At 35.5% G+C, this 17,444-nt stretch overlaps 3 protein-coding genes across 4 annotated transcripts; 1 reads left to right on the top strand and 2 right to left on the bottom strand.

Annotated features, from left to right (window-relative positions):
* Positions 1 to 1,750: 1,750 nt before the first annotated feature.
* Positions 1,751 to 5,208, bottom strand: LOC147384957 (uncharacterized). 2 transcript variants are annotated; one of them, XM_086426351.1, is made up of 2 exons: positions 5,056 to 5,208; positions 1,751 to 3,723 (listed from the first exon to the last, which is right to left on the bottom strand). In XM_086426351.1, exon 2 carries the CDS (start codon positions 3,719 to 3,721, stop codon positions 1,859 to 1,861), a length of 1,863 nt encoding a protein of 620 aa, XP_086282477.1. In that variant the 5' UTR covers positions 3,722 to 3,723; positions 5,056 to 5,208; the 3' UTR covers positions 1,751 to 1,858. The 2 variants fall into 2 exon arrangements, with proteins under 2 accessions (XP_086282477.1, XP_086282476.1); XM_086426350.1 differs by having other exon boundaries at positions 1,751 to 3,737; positions 5,056 to 5,192.
* Positions 5,209 to 8,908: 3,700 nt separating this feature from the next.
* On the top strand, positions 8,909 to 12,772 carry LOC147384956 (ubiquitin-conjugating enzyme E2 variant 1C-like). The gene is made up of 4 exons (XM_086425658.1): positions 8,909 to 9,068; positions 10,934 to 11,073; positions 11,797 to 11,922; positions 12,395 to 12,772. Exons 1-4 carry the CDS (start codon positions 9,035 to 9,037, stop codon positions 12,533 to 12,535), a joined length of 441 nt encoding a protein of 146 aa, XP_086281784.1. The 5' UTR covers positions 8,909 to 9,034; the 3' UTR covers positions 12,536 to 12,772.
* A 2,592-nt stretch (positions 12,773 to 15,364) lies between these two features.
* Positions 15,365 to 16,760, bottom strand: LOC147384955 (uncharacterized). Its single transcript, XM_086425657.1, has one exon. The coding sequence runs from the start codon at positions 16,584 to 16,586 to the stop codon at positions 15,432 to 15,434; it is 1,155 nt and encodes a 384-aa protein (XP_086281783.1). The 5' UTR covers positions 16,587 to 16,760; the 3' UTR covers positions 15,365 to 15,431.
* Positions 16,761 to 17,444: the final 684 nt, after the last annotated feature.

Genomic DNA, 17,444 nt, shown 5'->3' with positions numbered 1-17,444 from the left:
ACCCGAACTCAACTCAATCTGACCATCAGGCCCAAACTTGATCAAATAAGATTGATTTCGGGTTAGATCGAAGTGATTTGGTCGAGTTGGACTCGTTGGAATAACCCTAATTTCATTTTTATTAGTAAATAATTATTTTATTCAAAAAAAAAAAATATATACGGGATCAAAAACAAAACTAGTAGTAAATAAAATGCATACAACCTTCAAATCCATCATTAAGAGAACATTTAGACAAACCATGGTAAACTAGAGTTCACATTAGTATTATAGCTAATTGTACCACTAGTCATAATAATAAGATGTAATAAGAAAGTTAAATAAAAAAAATCTATAATTAATATAAAAATATTTATATATTAGTATGTAGTGTTGGGTTCAGGTTGCTCATACTCTCAACCCAAATTGAAATAGGGTTGAAATACTGTAACCTAGGCTTAATTCATCTTCTACGTAACGTGCCCAAGCTTGCCCATCAATTGGGTTGAGTTCGGGCCAGCTCGCCCCGGCTGCAGCCCCAGATATACCTTATATATGGTATATTTGGATTTATTTAAAGGTTTGGAATTGTAGATTTATAGAAGAAGACTTAAACATGAAATTCTTATAAACACGAAATTCCAACTGTCGAAGATTTATCTTAGTGATACATATGTATCCTCGGGCTATATGTATTATTGAATTTCACATTTACGCTGTTGGGTTTTCTTATTTTTTAAGAGTCCTTTTCACGAATCTACGAGTTAGACCCTTTTTTAAAGAAAGTTTTTTTTTTTTCCCATCGATATAATTTGAAAAAAAATAATTAAAAAAAAACACTAATTTTGGTTTCTCACCACCCTTTGTGACGAAATAACCAATATTTTTATCCATGGGCCTAACCCATAGAATCACCAATAGGCTGATATTTTTAGTATAGATCCATGGAATGTGGGTCAAACATTAATCGGTCAATGGGCCCCTGATAGCATTGTTTTTAAGACTATATATTGAGAACATATTTGAGAAATAGAAAAGTAGTTTTTTGGAAATTTAATTCTGATAGATAATGTCAACAAATATATGTGACAAGTAATAATAGATAAGTGTCGTCACAAAATTATCTGATTTTTTCCAACCATTTATAAAATCCTTGAAATAAGGACTATTAAATTAAATCAACAAGTAATTTATCAATTAGTCGTGGAAACATTTTTTCCCTTTCACCCTCAAAATTTTATTTTCTTCAACATTCAAATCTCAAGAAAACAAATGCATTTTATAGATGTTCAATATGATGGGTTTTGTAAAGAAACTAGAAAATCACTCATATATTCCAAATAATTTCCCCATTTTTGTACAAAACTTTCCCAAATCTATCTGACCGAATCCGAACTTTGTAACTATAATAAGAGGTTTACTGCAACAACTAACTATAGAAAAAAGTCCATAGTGTGGCACGTAACAACAGAAAATATATGCCAAAACCAGCATAGAACATCAACCTTCATGAAAGATAATTTCTAAAGCTCATCCATATGCATTCTGAAAATTAGGTGTGGACTAGAATCATGAATGAGACCAAGTCATCTCCCAAGAGATTTAGAACAATGCCTTCCGAGTCGGAACAAAATATGCCTTTGAGATGAGTTGTCAACTTGTCTCGATGGTTGATGATACTGAGATGCAGTCTCGGACGAGATTTAAAACCATGACTAGAATCAAACAATATACATTCTACACTACCTCTTCATATCTTCAGATGGAAACCTGATAGTAAATGTGCATGTAGATTCAACAAAAGCAGAGTTACAAGTAAAAAACATGTTTGGATTCTAGAGGGTTACATGGTATGTTGGCTGAAAAACAAAGAAATCTATCAAAATTTGCTTTGATCACCTTCAACCCACCCACTACTGCTTCTAATATATTTATCCACAATACCAAATTCTCTATTCTGCGCAACCCGTCTGGCATAGTTCTCTGCCGAAATAGAGCCCTTCTTCAATCGTCGGTAATAAATGATCTCCCATGGCCAGAGCCGAGCAGACCCAAAGTGAGCCTCTATGGGTAAGTGACCTTCATTTTCTTCTGGCACTTCAAAGCCATAGTGTTTCAGAACCGTGTACATCTCATGTGTTGATATGCTTGTAGAATTTTTAATCCGGGAATGAACAGAAACCTCTGGGTTTGGCTTCTCAAATGTTGCCTGTGTTTGCTCCATTTCCATAGGATCCATGCAAGGACTTTTTATCTCATATAGAATCTTGGACGTAGAATGGTTTCCATAGTCTTCCGACTGCCCAAATTGATCCTTGGCCATCTCAACCTCAACTTCGAAGGAAGGCAATGTATTTTGATCTTTCGGTGTGACACCAGTAATTTTCGGTTCGTAATTCTCTGAACTTGAATCACTTTGCACTGGCTCTCCCTGTTTAATCGAAAGGTACTTGGATTTGTTTGGGGAAGTCTCCATCTGCAACTTATTGACAGAAGATGGTAAAGGCGGGTCCAATGACACGGACAAAGACAAGGATGTAGGAGACCTTGACTTCGACATGGACCTAGAGCTGTCAGACCTTAGATAAGATGATGTCGACATGGACCTTGAACTAGAAGACGGTGAGTGTGTCCTTGAAGATATTGATCTTGACCTTGACTGGGAACTGGTCCCGGAGGACGGTGAATGTGAGCGGGATCTAGATGCAGACCTCTTTGCTTTCCATCCAAGATATTTCTTTGGACTTCTATGCTCCCTCCCAAGTCTCTTCTTCCTTCTAGAGTCCCTTTTAAGCTCATACCCACAATTTTCTTTACTCTTGCTGTCCCTTTGCAAAGGATCTCCACTTGAATAAGGCCCTTCCAATGATGTAGGTCTTAGTCTTTTCAGCCCCCCTTCACCTCTACCTCTAAAACTAACATCTTTGTCTTGCCTACGATCAAATTGGGAAACCTTCTCTCGTCGATAACCATCTGCTTGAGGACAGTTACGCATTCTATGACCGATTAGGCCACACTTGAAACAGATTTGACGTGATTTTGAATGATCAGGCTTCTTCAATGTTGTATTAATAGTTCGTTCTCTTCGAGGTTTTACCCAAGAGCTTTCCCGAGGAGAACCATAAGAACTAGTCATCTGGTGGTTTCGGTCTTCATCTCTTCTATCATAACCATGATAAGCTTCATAACGTTCAAAGTCAACTCCATTCTCCATTTCATTTTTATTCAATGGGTCACTAATACATTCACCCCATCTATCATTCTCCATTGAGTTCTCTTTCGGATTTTGATGTTTTTCTCCTTCACAATCTTCAATATTGTCATGGTGATAACTTCTCTCCTTAACAAACAAATCATCCATGTGAGCTCCTCCTGCTTCGTTATCTGGATGCTTGGCAGCCATTTTCAATTCTTTTTGATCATGTGAACTCGTTTTTCTCATACCATAATCTACATTTCTGGTGGCATTCCTTCGATGGTACGGTTCATAGAATCTGGAACCTTTCGTAAACCTTTGAAAAGCTTTGGGTTGTTTGTTTGACCATGTAAGAGATATTGGTTCCCCACATATATTCTTTCCTCGTAATGCTCTCAGAGCTTTCTCTGCATTTGCGGGAAGATCATAAACTACAAATCCATATCCCTCTTTGAGGTTCACGTTACTCCGCCCAAACCTCCTGAAAACACGTTCAAGTTCCTCCCGTCGAATGTTAGGAGTGAGATTACCCAGAAACAGAGACATCCCTAACAAGAACGAACTGAAATTATGCATCACACATGCATAGCCATGACAATCAAAATTATAGAAAATAAGAATCAGAAAAGAAAATCCATCTAAATGAAAATAATAAATCATAAACTTAGTTATCATTCTGAGTAATATTGCAGAAACTTGCTTCCTGTTAGGATTGGTTCTGACGAGAGCTCAAAGCTCATTATTAAGAAGCATCCTTAAGGCTGCTATGAGCTTCTGCCTGATGAGCTCTTCCCCATCGGAGACAGAAGCTCTTCGCTATCCAAATGAGGCCTTGGATGGCAGGCTATTCAACATGGCAGAGGCTTTCTTACATATGAAACTTCTTATTGTTTATTGTATAACAGATTACCATACTAAAATAAGTGATAAATTTATAGACAATTTCAACTTTCGCATAAAGAACGATCCATCTAAGTTTCTTTAGTGAGAAAGTCACAACTCAAACGACGCTTGAATATTAATTCTTAACTCGAAAAACACATAAAATTAACGTGACCACACAAAAAAATTTATTATGGGTAAGCTGGACTCGAACCCACGACCTCAAAGTTGTTTTGCAATGTGACCACATAATCTTATACCGAAATATATGAAATGGCATTCGTATAGAGCGACATTTTCTGAACTTTCTTGAAAACATTTGAAGTGTAAATCATCATTTTTCAAAGAGAACAAAATAAAACAAGAAACCCATTATTTTATCAACGATTACTTGATCATGAAACTATTAAACCACTAAATCTCCTTTGGCATTACTGAAAATTTTGAGCTTAGAAATTGAATTATAAATAAACTAAGGTTTCAAAAAAAAAATTCATTCTTCTATTATTGAGAGGATATATAAGAAGACAAAAAAAAAATTAATTGAAAGTCAAGAAACTTGAATACAAAAGTGACATTTGATTAAGAAAGAATGAACCCATGATTCAGATTTTGAAATTAAACAACCAAACAGACAATTTATCGAACACCTAAAATGCAAAAATAAACAGATTGAAGTAACATTAATAATACAGTGATAATTGATTAAGCAAGAATGAACCCATGATTCAGAGATTCTTCAACATTCAGATTTAGAAATTAAACAACCAAACAGAAAATTTATCAAGCACCTGATATGCGTAAACTGCTTAAAAACCTACATTTCCATCTAAAAACCATCTGTTTTCAGATATTAAATTCCAGTTAGGGTTTTTTTCTCGTTTCTTTGATGGAAACGTAACTTAGTCTGTGATAAAACCCTAGCAAATGGTGATTAAGGGGAATTTGTTAGTTTATTCGAAGGATTGCAGTTGGTACCATAGAAGATCAGAGATTACCTTAGAAAAATTTATGGAGATTCGCTCAGACTCAGAGAAAGAGAGAGAGAGAGAGAGAGAGAGAGAGTTGCAGCGATGGTTAAAAAATTTTGGGTCTTAAATCATTTAAATGGAGGATTTTCTTATCAATCTTGACCGTTCAAATAGTGGGTCCAATTTAAAACATCTGTCTGATTAGAAATCAGTTTCATCAAATTTCCTAGACTGACAGATGCATGCAAGCAACCTACACACAACACGTGGGAGGTGAAGAAATGTTATATGAGAAACATTTTCCTTACTACCTTAGTAAGATTTTAAATCTTACTAAGGGTCGTTTTACTCAAATGGATTACCACAGCCCTAGCTCCCAAACTCATAATTTGTCCTCTACGAGCTTGAAACATTTGAGTACGTTTTTAGATGGCATAAGGTGAGGCCAAGTACTCTTATTGAGAATGAAATCCTTACTAACTTTGTAAGGTTAGTCAACCTCGTGTTATATTACCACCCATGGGACTCACATAAAAAAAAACATCATCCTAACCATTTAAATAAAATCTAGTGATCGAAATTTATCCTCAAGACAAGTATCCTCGAGATTTGTGCAATTAAGATAAATATAAATTTCAATCATTGGATTTTTGTGTATACATGGTCATGATCATATGTTTTCTTATGAGTTATTTTTAATGAGTCACCAAAACCCAAACCCTAATTAAAGAGTCATGATTTTCTGACTTAATTTTTTTCACTCGCTATGTACTCGACTAATGTGGCAAGGGCACAAAACCATAGATCATTTTCTTTGGGATACACAAGGAAAAATATCAATGGTTCCGGGCTCTTGCCACGTCAGTCGAGTACATACATAATGAAAAAAAATCAAGTCAGAAAATCATTTGCCCTAATTAAATACTAAAAACGGATGAGGATTGACTGAAGAAAAAAAAAAAAAAACATTAGTTAAAATGGTCAATTTTGGCCATCTCTTAACATGTTCGTATGGTCCAAAATAGGAGGGGGGAAAAAGACTTAAAACTACAAAGGATTGTTATGATGAGGTGATAGTCTCGTGGTCTACCGAGGCCACACCTCAGGAAGTAATGTCTTGAGTTCAAGGGATTTATCCTAGAAATTACCTGATATGCGTTAAAAATAAAATAAAATAAAAAAGAAGATAATTTTAATTGCCACACCAACTTGTTTTTATAACACATTAATTAATAAAATGAAACGTAGCACTGAGAAAAAAAGAAAAGAAAAATAGCACTAAATATCTTTTAATTTTCTTAAAGAAGAAGATCTCATTTTCTTATTCACTAACGGGAGAGGGAGTTTAAAATCCCAAGTGAGATAAATATTACTTCTTTACCAATCATTCAAAATCGTTGGGAACGCCTCTGCTCTATCTTTTTTCCTTCTTCTAGAACCATTGAAATATGTTTATTTGTAAGAATTCTTCCTTTTGAAGAAAATCCCTTTTTTTTTTTTAATATTGTCCCCACCTCTCTCTTTTTTGCTCTCCCTTCTTAGAATCTCTTTATCTTTCCACAAAGACTCTACTTCAAAGAAACCATTTCTCTTTATTCTCCACCTATATATCTCTCAAAATTTTATTCTTCAAAAAATAAAGTTGAATTCTTTTTCTTCATCTTATTCTCTTATTTCCTTTTTTTTTTTTTCCTTCAACTTTATTTCTCTCAAAATAAAGTTGAATTCTTTGAAAAAGGATGTTTGTTGATGGTGGAAATTTTTTTTATTAAACCCAATCATTTTAGTTATACAAATGGTGTGTAATAAGAAAAATGTCACGACAAGAATTAGCATGGAGTGAATATTATTTTAAAAAATAAAGTAAATATAATTAAGACATAACATAGGTAGGGCATGACCCGACATTACTCAACACAACCCAAATCTAGAAATGTTGTCTCCAAATCTAGGGATGTTTCTAATGTGAAATGCATTTCAATCTCACTTGATCAAACTGGCTAACCCAATAAGCTTTGATATGATCTTGGTTAGTATGATTCGATTCATATTTGGATCCATTGTTATCCAGATCTAAACATGTATATACTTAGATCTGACCCATTTTGTTTTGTATTATCAATAGAGTCGTGCTAGAGTGACCTCAGTGAGGGACACCTTGACATGATGGCACGCGCATATTCGTGATTGCATTTTACTTGTATCTCGAAGAAATGCATTTACAGGCATGTGTGCACCACCATGTCAAGATGTCTCCCACTGAACTCACTCTAGCATTAATCTTATCAATAAGATAAATTTTGCAAGCAAAATCAAGAGTTTCTATTGGCACCCCAACTTTTTTTACAACACTCCAATTAAATAAATAAAAGGTCGATTAATGATTTTCTGACTCCCCCACTTGGCATACTCAAAATACTCTCTTGATATGGCATATGCTAGAACCATAGATTTTATATCTCAGCATACTCATTTGCACATCTATGTAAGTATGTGTTGATATGTATCCCATTGCATAAAATCTATGGTTCTAGCACATGCCATGTTAGGATAGTATTTTGATTATATCACGGGGGGGAGTGAGATTATCACTATTCTAAAAGATAAGTCAATAGTTGAGAATAAGTAAAATTTGGGATGTCAATAGAATCTCTCTCTCTCTCTCTTCTAGAATTTATTTTTGTTAGATTTATAATTTTATATGAGTCTAGTCCGAATTGTAAATAATAGAATGAACCAAACCTTTTTAATATTTGAATGTTGTGTTTTAATATTTAATTAGGGTGTGATAAATAATTTAAAAGATTGGAGTGTAATAAGTAAAAGTTGGAGTGCCAATAACAACTCTCATAAAACTTGTAAATATCTATACATACAAGTTCCAACCTTTCACCAATAAACTAGGGGTGCAACTTAATTTGGTTCAAACAGAGAATCGAACTGAACTGTAAATTTTGGATTGGGTTGGTTCAGTTTTAATTAACGGTTTGGTTTTGGCTTAAAAAAATAAAAATCGATGGGTTCGATTTGGTTTTCGGTTCAAAGTTGGTAAATAACTGAACCAACCAGAGAATCGAACCAAGATATTATTTAATATAAACTGTAAAAATTTTTAAAAATCCTAACCCTCTTCTACTCTCTTTCTCTCATCTCTACAGCTGACTTGCGGTTGCGATTTGCGACCTGCAACCTACGGCTGCGACCTGTGATCGGTTCATCTCTTTTTCTCTTGCAACTGTGAGTTGGCTGCAACTTATGGTATAGGTTTTGGTTATGATCCAATCATTGATAACCATAGACTCAGGCCTTGAGATTCAGATTTCCCATGTGCAGCCTTGAAATTCAGGCATCCCATGTGTTAAACCATCGAGTCATAATCTTAGTGACGATCTTTCTGTTGGGTTGATATCTTGGATTGCTTACTTCTTAGGAATGACCCATTGAATTCAAGTCATTGGAATGTGAAGTCGAAGTCTCTCTTTGTTGGATCTAAAAGAAAAACTGATTCTCTCTACTTGTGTCGTGTGGCCCTCAAATGGTTAATCCATAAATTGAACAGTTGAATCATTCAATCAATTTGATTGAAAGATAGGGAATTTCTGCTTTTTGTCAGAAATGAGAGAATCTCTTGGCAACCCATGGAACCGAACCAAATTAAAGTCGGTTTGGGTTGGTTTGATTCTAGACCAATTCGATTTGGTTCTAATTCTCATATAATAGAATCGATCTTAGTCAATTAACCCAAACCAAATTGCACCCATACAATAAACCCATAATTATTTTTTAGATCTGTTATTGACACACTAACGTTTACTAACGCCAAACCAATTCTGCTTATACAGTGCACATAGTTGGTGTGGTGTTAGTAAAATTAGATGTGGCAATCGTAACTCTCTTATGTTTTTTTCTTTTTCCTCTCTCCGTCTTCAGATTCTCTTCTTGTTGTCCAAAATATTGACCTCGATCAGATCTCAACACCCCTGTAGAGGAAAAGTTTGAATCATCAATGGCGATTGGCTCAGGTGGATCGAGTATTGTGGGTAAGTCTCCAAACCAATTGCTTCACTTTTTATTTCATTTGGTCATTCTATGATCATAATCTTTTGTTATCTCTCGAAATCTACTCATGGGTTCTTTTATATTTCACAAATGATCTGGAAATCTTAATGGGTTTGGGTGATTGCATGTTGGGTTTTATGGGTTTCTTTGTTTCTGCTCTTTTCTTGTACCTTAGATTATTCAGAGATGGGTTTCATAGTTGTTTTATTTTTTCCCTGTGTTGTTGATCTAATTTGTTCGGAATTAATTGTGAATGATGATGGTTCAATGTCTAGGTAAGAATAAATTTTGATGGGTTTGCATTTAATTGTGGATTTATTGTTTAGTTTGATAGATTCATCTGGTTCTCTCTCTGGATATTCTGCAAAAGGTTTGTTATACGTTGCTTAGAGAAAACCTGTATTTTCTTTGTGTTTTTAATGACATTTCACCTGTTGCTTCAATGATTTGCTACCAAGAAAAGAAGCTTTTCGAAGCATCAAATTTTATACTCTTGTTGAGGATATTATGGAGACGTGCACATTGGCGTTTACAGAGTAGATTTGCTCTCCGCAAAATAAATTTGCACATAAGCCTACATACACTTGAAGAGCAGAATCTAAACCTTGTCGGACCATTACTATATCTGACAATAACTCCATGGAGAGGCAGACCCATCTTGAATAAACTAGTTGCAATTCAAGAAAGAGTCGTGATCCAGATTGGTGTCCCGTTCATATATCAACATACAGGGTCTACATGGCACGTTTTGGTTGGAATTTAAAACACGTAGGGCTGCATGCCATAGAAAATGTTTTGTTAGGAGCTCAATGTATTTTAAACACCTAACAAAACTTGCCACGTAGACACAAGAGTCGCCATTTCTTTGGTTAGAAAGAAATGCAAGAACTTGTCTAGGAAAGGCACAATTGTCACAAGAGTTGATTATTTCAATTCTTGGGCTCTTGCTCTTTTGGTGCAAAATCTTTAAAGAGTTTGGAGGGATTTTTTTTAGGACTTTTTGTCCTGGTGGGAGAACATTTATAGCATTGAAATGTCTTAGTGGTTTGCTGTTTCTTTTTTGGTTTTTTTCTTTGGGAGGGTCATCTCGACCTTCCCCTCATTGTATCTTTCTTTCCCTTATTAATTAAAAACAAAAACAAAAAGCTTGCCATGTAGACACCATTTCTATTCTAGAGGAACGGGACACCATTCTTCCAGAAATGGTTGGCCCATGAGGAAGGGGGAACCCAAAGCACTACCCATCATTGATTACATGTAGAGGTTGCAGGAGACCTATGCTGGTACATGATGCCAATCTATGTTTATTTGTTAGAAATAGAAAATACAATGCTTAGGGAAATGACCTTTTATAGCACATTTGCTACCTAGAATTGCTTTAATTGCGTACTTTTTTCTTATACTTTTTGATGCATACCTTATTGTACACAGGACAAATGAGATGTTTACTATAATATGTTACAATACTTTACATTATGGTAACATTTCATAGGATTCCTGTGCCCGTAGTTTACAAAGAATTGTATTTTGTTGGCTACTATGTGGTTGTATTTTTATTTTCCTAGCAAAAATATTTGAGCTTGGAATAACACATGAACATTCCAAGGGTTATTTTGTGGTTTTATGCTAGATGTTGTATTAGTAGTTTCTTAAGCGTTTCCTAAAATAGATGACTCAATACTCTAGAAAGCACAAACAAAAGCCATAAAGTCAAGTTATTTTCTGAAGATTGAGGCTTTATTATTACTACAATTGGTTTTGCTAGCCCTTGGTGTATCGATGACATTTTTGCTGGGAACTTCATAATTTTCTGGGTTCCTCTTTATGTCTTTGTTTTACCATACAGTCCCTCGAAACTTTAGATTGCTGGAGGAACTTGAACGCGGAGAGAAGGGCATTGGAGATGGTACAGTCAGCTACGGAATGGACGATGGAGACGACATTTACATGCGTTCTTGGACTGGTACCATTATTGGTCCTCACAATGTAAGCCCCTCTTTTGTTAACATCTTGTCATTTTACTTTAAAGTGGTCTCACATAAATGTTGTGATTACGCTTATTATGTCGTAATCCACTTTGTTGTTCCTTTATGTGAATTAAATATCTAACATTTTGATGTATTGGGTTTTATTCTGATTTTCTTTCTTTTCTGGTACCCTTTTCCTCTTCTTGATTACCTCTTATTTTCCACCTCTCTATGCACTATGGTCCTGTTTGGAGGTTCTCAAGGCAAGACAGGTCCAAAAATTTTGCTGAAAAAAATTAGAGAGGTGATATTGGCACCCCAACTTTTACTTATTACACCCCAATTCAAAATAAAGAAAAATAAGTGAATGGTTGAAAATAAGTAAAAGTTAGGGTGCCAATAGAAGCTCTCTTGTAGTCACCTTGGCTCAGATGGTTGAGAATCTTACCCGACTAATTGGGTCTTGTCAAGGCTGTTAGTTAATGTTTATTTTAAACTTTCATGGCCCTGATAATCATTTTTGGCCTTGTTAACTGGCTCATAAATGTGCTTGGTTAGGTTGAACAACTTTTTCTGAAATAAATAATGGGTGTTAGATTAAATCAGCGACAAAATGATGTTTTAGAATTTAGATGGCTTTCTTGGGTTTATGCTGGAATTAACAAGCGAAAGAAAAGTCGATGTTTGGGTTGGAATTGTTTTCTGATATGGATGGCTTATGAGCTCATTATTTCCTTTTCAGTCTGTGCATGAAGGTCGCATTTATCAATTGAAGCTGTTCTGTGATAAAGATTATCCGGAGAAGCCCCCAAGTGTTCGTTTCCATTCACGGATTAACATGTCTTGCGTGAATCATGATACTGGAGTGGTAATATTGCAATTAATTGTAAATTTTAAATTAGCAAGTGTTCAAACCCGGATTCTCAGGTTTGATCTATATATCACCCTTTTCACGGGTAAAAATTGTGAGATTATACACAATGGGTGGTTCATTGTGTAGCAACTCCATTACTTTCAAGTGCCATGCTAAGGCCCCGTTTGGATAGAAAGTAGCTAGGAAGAAAGTAACATTGGGAAAAAGTAGTTTAAAAAAAATAGAAAGTAGTTTCCTTTTGCTTTTTAAAAAGTTGGGATTTTTTTACTTTTTCAAAGTAGTTTTCTAAAAGTTACTTTTTTTAAAAAGTGTATCCAAACGGGCTCTGAGAGTTCAAGATATAGTATATATTTTTCCTGATTCTTGTGTTGACTTCCATGAGCTATGCATCGGAAATCTTGACTTTTGGGCTATTTGATGTTTGGATCTCTGACACGCAAGCTTTGATTGCACTCGATTGGTGCAGGTAGAAGCAAAGAAGTTTGGGATTCTGGCAAATTGGCAACGAGAGTACACCATGGAAGACATACTGACACAGCTGAAGAAGGAGATGGCGGGCCCACATAATCGGAAGCTGGTCCAACCTCCTGAAGGTACCTACTTCTAGTCGAAGAGTAGATGAATAGAGGACTGAATCACATATATAATATCGTTTTATGATACCATGTCAATCCCATGAGAGTTATAGAGGACAAAAGGGTGGATTCTTAATAGGTTTCAGTATTCCCCTATGCATGTTCTTTCGTGTTTCTTCTTTTGTTAAACTGTGTTTCAGGGATGCTGTTTTATGAGTGGAATTGCCGGTGTATCATTTGGAAAATGCACTCAAATTAGCTTTCGTCAACATTGATGTCTACTATACTATTATTCTACACCCACACGCACCTGCTCACCCACAAATGCATGCACAGAAGAATGGTGACAATTCCCTTTGTAGTATACATGTGGCACGTGGACACATTGATCCCACAAATGCACGCATGGAAGAATGTTGACAATTCCCTTTCTAGTATACATGTGGCACATGGACACATTGATCTCATTTCAGTTGGTAGAGCAAGTTTTGATCCTCAAAGAAGATTTCTAATGTTGGAAGGGGTTTGATAATCAAATTTTATAATGTTCAAGGTGGGGGTGTAGGTGGCCACAGTCTGAATCAATAACAGTGTTCATCCTATATGTCTCTTATTATCTTGTTGCAAATCCATGAATCTGTTCTGTTTTCGAGTGAGGGTGTGCTTGGTTGCAAGCAAACCCGTATCCGTGTTGAACCTCCCCTGCTGTTTTGTCTAGGAGAAATTATTTTTGCTCACAGAATCCGTGATCGGTATGCCAGCATCTATTGAATGGCATCCTCAACTTACAAAATTACCCTCATTAGGTTTGACATGGCATGAACTAGAGAGTCGTGAGCACTGCAACGAGAGATTCTGTGAGCAAAAAATCACCCTGTCTAGGAGGGGGCATTAGTTAAGGTTGCTTCTATGGATGCATCAGTTCTTAAGAAGGCCAATGTTTTCCCATAATGGAATTTCCCTTTAAGAAATGCTAAAGTAACTTATTGTCCTAAACTGACTTCGTTGGACACTGCGCTGATGTGTCAATTTTTCTTTCAATCAAGAACGTCCACCTCTTCATCACCAATTGACCGTTTTAAACTCCAGATAAAGCAATCTTCTTAATCATTTTCAAGCATCGTGTGGTTCTTGTAGAGGTTCTGATGTTTAAGTTAGAAAGATTGCTCAAAGTCAAATAATAATCGAAATGTATAAATTTCTTTACCTACTTCATCTTGCTTCTTGTATACGATTTTCCTTCTAATTCCATTATCATTTCCACAATCTTGGAAATATGTTAACATACATTGTCCCTAACTAAAGAAATGTTGAAGCTGAACGGCCTAAAGAGCTATAAGAAGAAGACCCAAAAGAACGTGATGAAGATAGTGAAAGCAAAGATGATCTCACTTTCAATAATAGACGACTTGAAACTCAGATAAAACTTTGTTGTCGATATTGTTATTTTTTGGTTTATAAATATAAGCAATAGGAGTCGATCCAACTCGCAAAAATAGAACTCATTCTGAAAGATTCTCAAGTGTCGTTTGATAGTTGCTATCAATCTACTCATGAAGAGACCTTTTCTCAGACACCAAAAATCCAGGATTTTGAAGACTTTCTTCACTCACCACAATCCCTTGAAGAAATTTCATCACTGATCATCTGATTAACAACGATCTTCTTGAACTCATCTGCAAATAAGTAATGTAAGAGATTGTAAAACCACACAATTCATACCTCTATTTTGGTGTTCCGAGTAATATCTGTCCTAAAAACATGAACAGACGTACTGAAAGAGGCGATCTAATCTCATTCTCCACATTTCCTTATTCTAATCGTCATCTTTAAATTAACATAGTTATAATAAAATAGTTCTAAATATATTTGCTTCTTTCTCCTTCACAATTCACATATCAAACTTTCATTTATCGTCATCATCAACTTTTTCTGTACATTTGCTTATAATTGCATGCACGATAACTTTAAAATATATTTTTACGACAAATAATTGTGAATTATATTTTTTTTTACATACAACTTATTTTATACAAGTCATCATCATTTTTAAATTATCTAATATTAATGTGGAATGAGCCAACCTGAGTTGTGTTGTGGGTTGGACAGTACAGGTTGTTGTTTGCACCGACATGTCGATTTGCACCCTAAAAGGAATTTCTAACACCACTGGTGACAATCAGCATTAATAAAAATCATGATAACAAAGACAGAGTGATCATAAAAACAAATAAACTCAGAAGTTCTCATAATACTTAAAAAAAAGTCGTGCTGGAGTGAGTGTGACATTGCGCTGACATGGAGGTGTGCACAGAACCATAGATGCTTCTCACTCTTATCTCAGGGAAAAGCATTTATGGTTATGTGCACGCGTCTATGTCTCTGCATTGTGAAACCCAGTGTCTTGTGCAGGCACTTCAGCATTTTCAATAAAAAAATTTCTTCATCTCTCTTTTGAGGGTTCAAGTCCAGCTTCCCATCAAAAGATTTAAAAAAAAAGGAAGCATAAACTGTGACGTGAAACAGATCATCGATTGTGCCTTGGGTCTTCTTGTAGCACTTCTCATGGTGGGTGAAAAACGAAATGCAGAGATAAGTAGGATTCAGTTGAACCCACGACCCACAATTGCAGAGAAAGCACCATGTAATCCAGCTTTGGCTTGATTGTTTGAATCCTTTCCATGCTCAAACTTGCAACATTAGAGTCTCAATTCAACAATTTACGAGATACAATAATTTCGTCAATTCTTGCAGTCTGAACTGGAGAGGGAGCATCACCCCAATCTTAGTAGGCTCAAGGCATGACAAAGCAATCAACATTACTCATCTAAGATCCAACTTGAATTGAAGAGAAACAAGTATTGAACAATAAAATGTAAATCTTTAATATAACTGTAAATGGGCATCCTACAACATCTTCAACTCACTTCAATCAGTTCTAACTGGTAGTTCTAGAACATTGTTCTTCCCTTGGTACGCCATTAACAGTTCAGGCAATATCTCCCCATACTTGGTCACAAACTTCTTCAAGAAGTCGTCCTCCACCATTGTCAACATTGTAGTTGTTCTTCGATTTTTCTCAACTAAACCTTTCGAGATAAGAACTTGAATAACAGAACACCTTGGAATAATCCTCTTCTCCAAACTAAGCATGAGACACACAGGACGTTTGGCAATATCGGACGGATCATAACCCATCTTGTTCACAAGAACATCCATTATGCTAGTTATCTTCTTCTCCGAAGCAATCATACAAAAAGGTTGCTTCTTGAACGCCATCATAATCTCATCCTTGGACCAACCCCACTTTCTATAAACCTCCATTTTCGCTTCCCATGTTGATTTGCTCATTGATGTCAATGCATGGATAGCAATTACAAACATACCCGCTAACGGATTGAACCCCATTTCCTTAATTTGATTAACAATCTTACTAAACTTATTGGCATTTTGCAAGAATGCCCGAGGTTTGGATATTAATAGCATTGAAATATTAGAGTCAGACACGCCAACATCCCTTAATATTGCAATATTGGGTTCCATCTGTTTGTGTTGATTTTTCAGAAAAACCCATGTCGAGCATTTGAGCACGGCAACGACATTTCGATCGCTATGAACAATACTCTTGAGGAAATCAATTGTGGGGATGATTTGATTTTCTAAGCTTCTTTTCAAGACACTTGAATCTTTAGAGAGGACATTTGCAAGGTCAAGGTTTGAAAAGCCTAAAGAATGGAAAAACTTGAATTTGGGTTCAAGGGTTGTGTTGGGATCGGATAAGAGTAATGATGGGTTCATGGCAACAAGTTTGGAGATGTGGGTTTTGGTGAATCCATAGTTTCTTAATAAGGAGAGGACTGAGTCTGGTCTAGTAGTTGTTTCAAAATGGAGTTGTTTGGCTGCAGCGATAGCCTTTTCTTCTGATAATCCACATGTGTTGATGAGGTAAGAAACTGTAATAGAGTTGTGATTTGTGGAGAAACTACAGATGTGTTTAATAAGATATGGGTTTTGAAGGAAACATTGTAAAGTTGTTGAATCTCCATTTGATTGAAATGGTTTTTTGCAGAGAAAACGAAACATGGATGAAGAAAGTTTAAAAAAAAAAAAAAAAAAGGGTTTTTGATAGAAAACTCACTGTGTTGTTAAGAGCATTAGAGAACTAAGGGTTCTGAGATTTGAATTCTTGTCGTTGTAGCTCCCTTTGAGAAAGATCCAACCTCTAAGAATGTTGAATCCCTAAAAAACATATAAATTGCAAAAGCTTTTCTAAGTTTCTAATCATTTAAAGGAGTTTCTATTGGCACCCCAACTTTTCCTTATTATACGCCATTTTTCCCTTAAAAAATAGAGTAAATTACACTTTGACCTCATTAGTTTGACATAATTCCATTTTTACTCCCTCTACCGTCACATTGCTGTCAACCTAACCATTTGTTTCCTTTTATAAAAACCATTTTATCTTTTTTAAAATGTTATTTATAAGGGAGGTAAATGCATTTATCAAAACATTAGAGGGTTAAAATGGAATTATGCCAAACTACGAGAGGTAAAGTGTAATTTACCCTAAAAAATAGAGAGCCGTGCTTGAGTGACCTCAAGATTGTACCTCATTTCGCACGTCGTGGCGATAAAGTGTATAGAACCATTTATGCTTTTTTACTTGTCTTGATGAAAGGAATCTAAGGTTCCTACACACTTTCACGTCAGGATGTGCGATGTGAGGTACAATTTTGAAGTCACTCCAACATTATTCAAAAATATAACATAAGATTCAGGAGCCGCAGGTCTCTACTGCTCTTAACAACACAGTGACTTTTCTATAAAAACCAATTTTTTTTAACTTTCTTCATCCATGTTTCATTTTCTCTTCAAGAAACCATTTCAATCAAATGGAGAATCAACAACTTTACAATGTTTCCTTCAAAACCCATATCTTAT

Source organism: Akebia trifoliata, chromosome 15, assembly GCF_017979445.1.
Source record: "Akebia trifoliata isolate Shusen 1 chromosome 15, ASM1797944v1, whole genome shotgun sequence".
NCBI classification, from domain to species: domain Eukaryota; kingdom Viridiplantae; phylum Streptophyta; class Magnoliopsida; order Ranunculales; family Lardizabalaceae; genus Akebia; species Akebia trifoliata.
The sequence above is the reverse complement of the archived record's forward strand: the minus strand, read 5'-3'. Positions and strand labels throughout refer to the sequence as shown.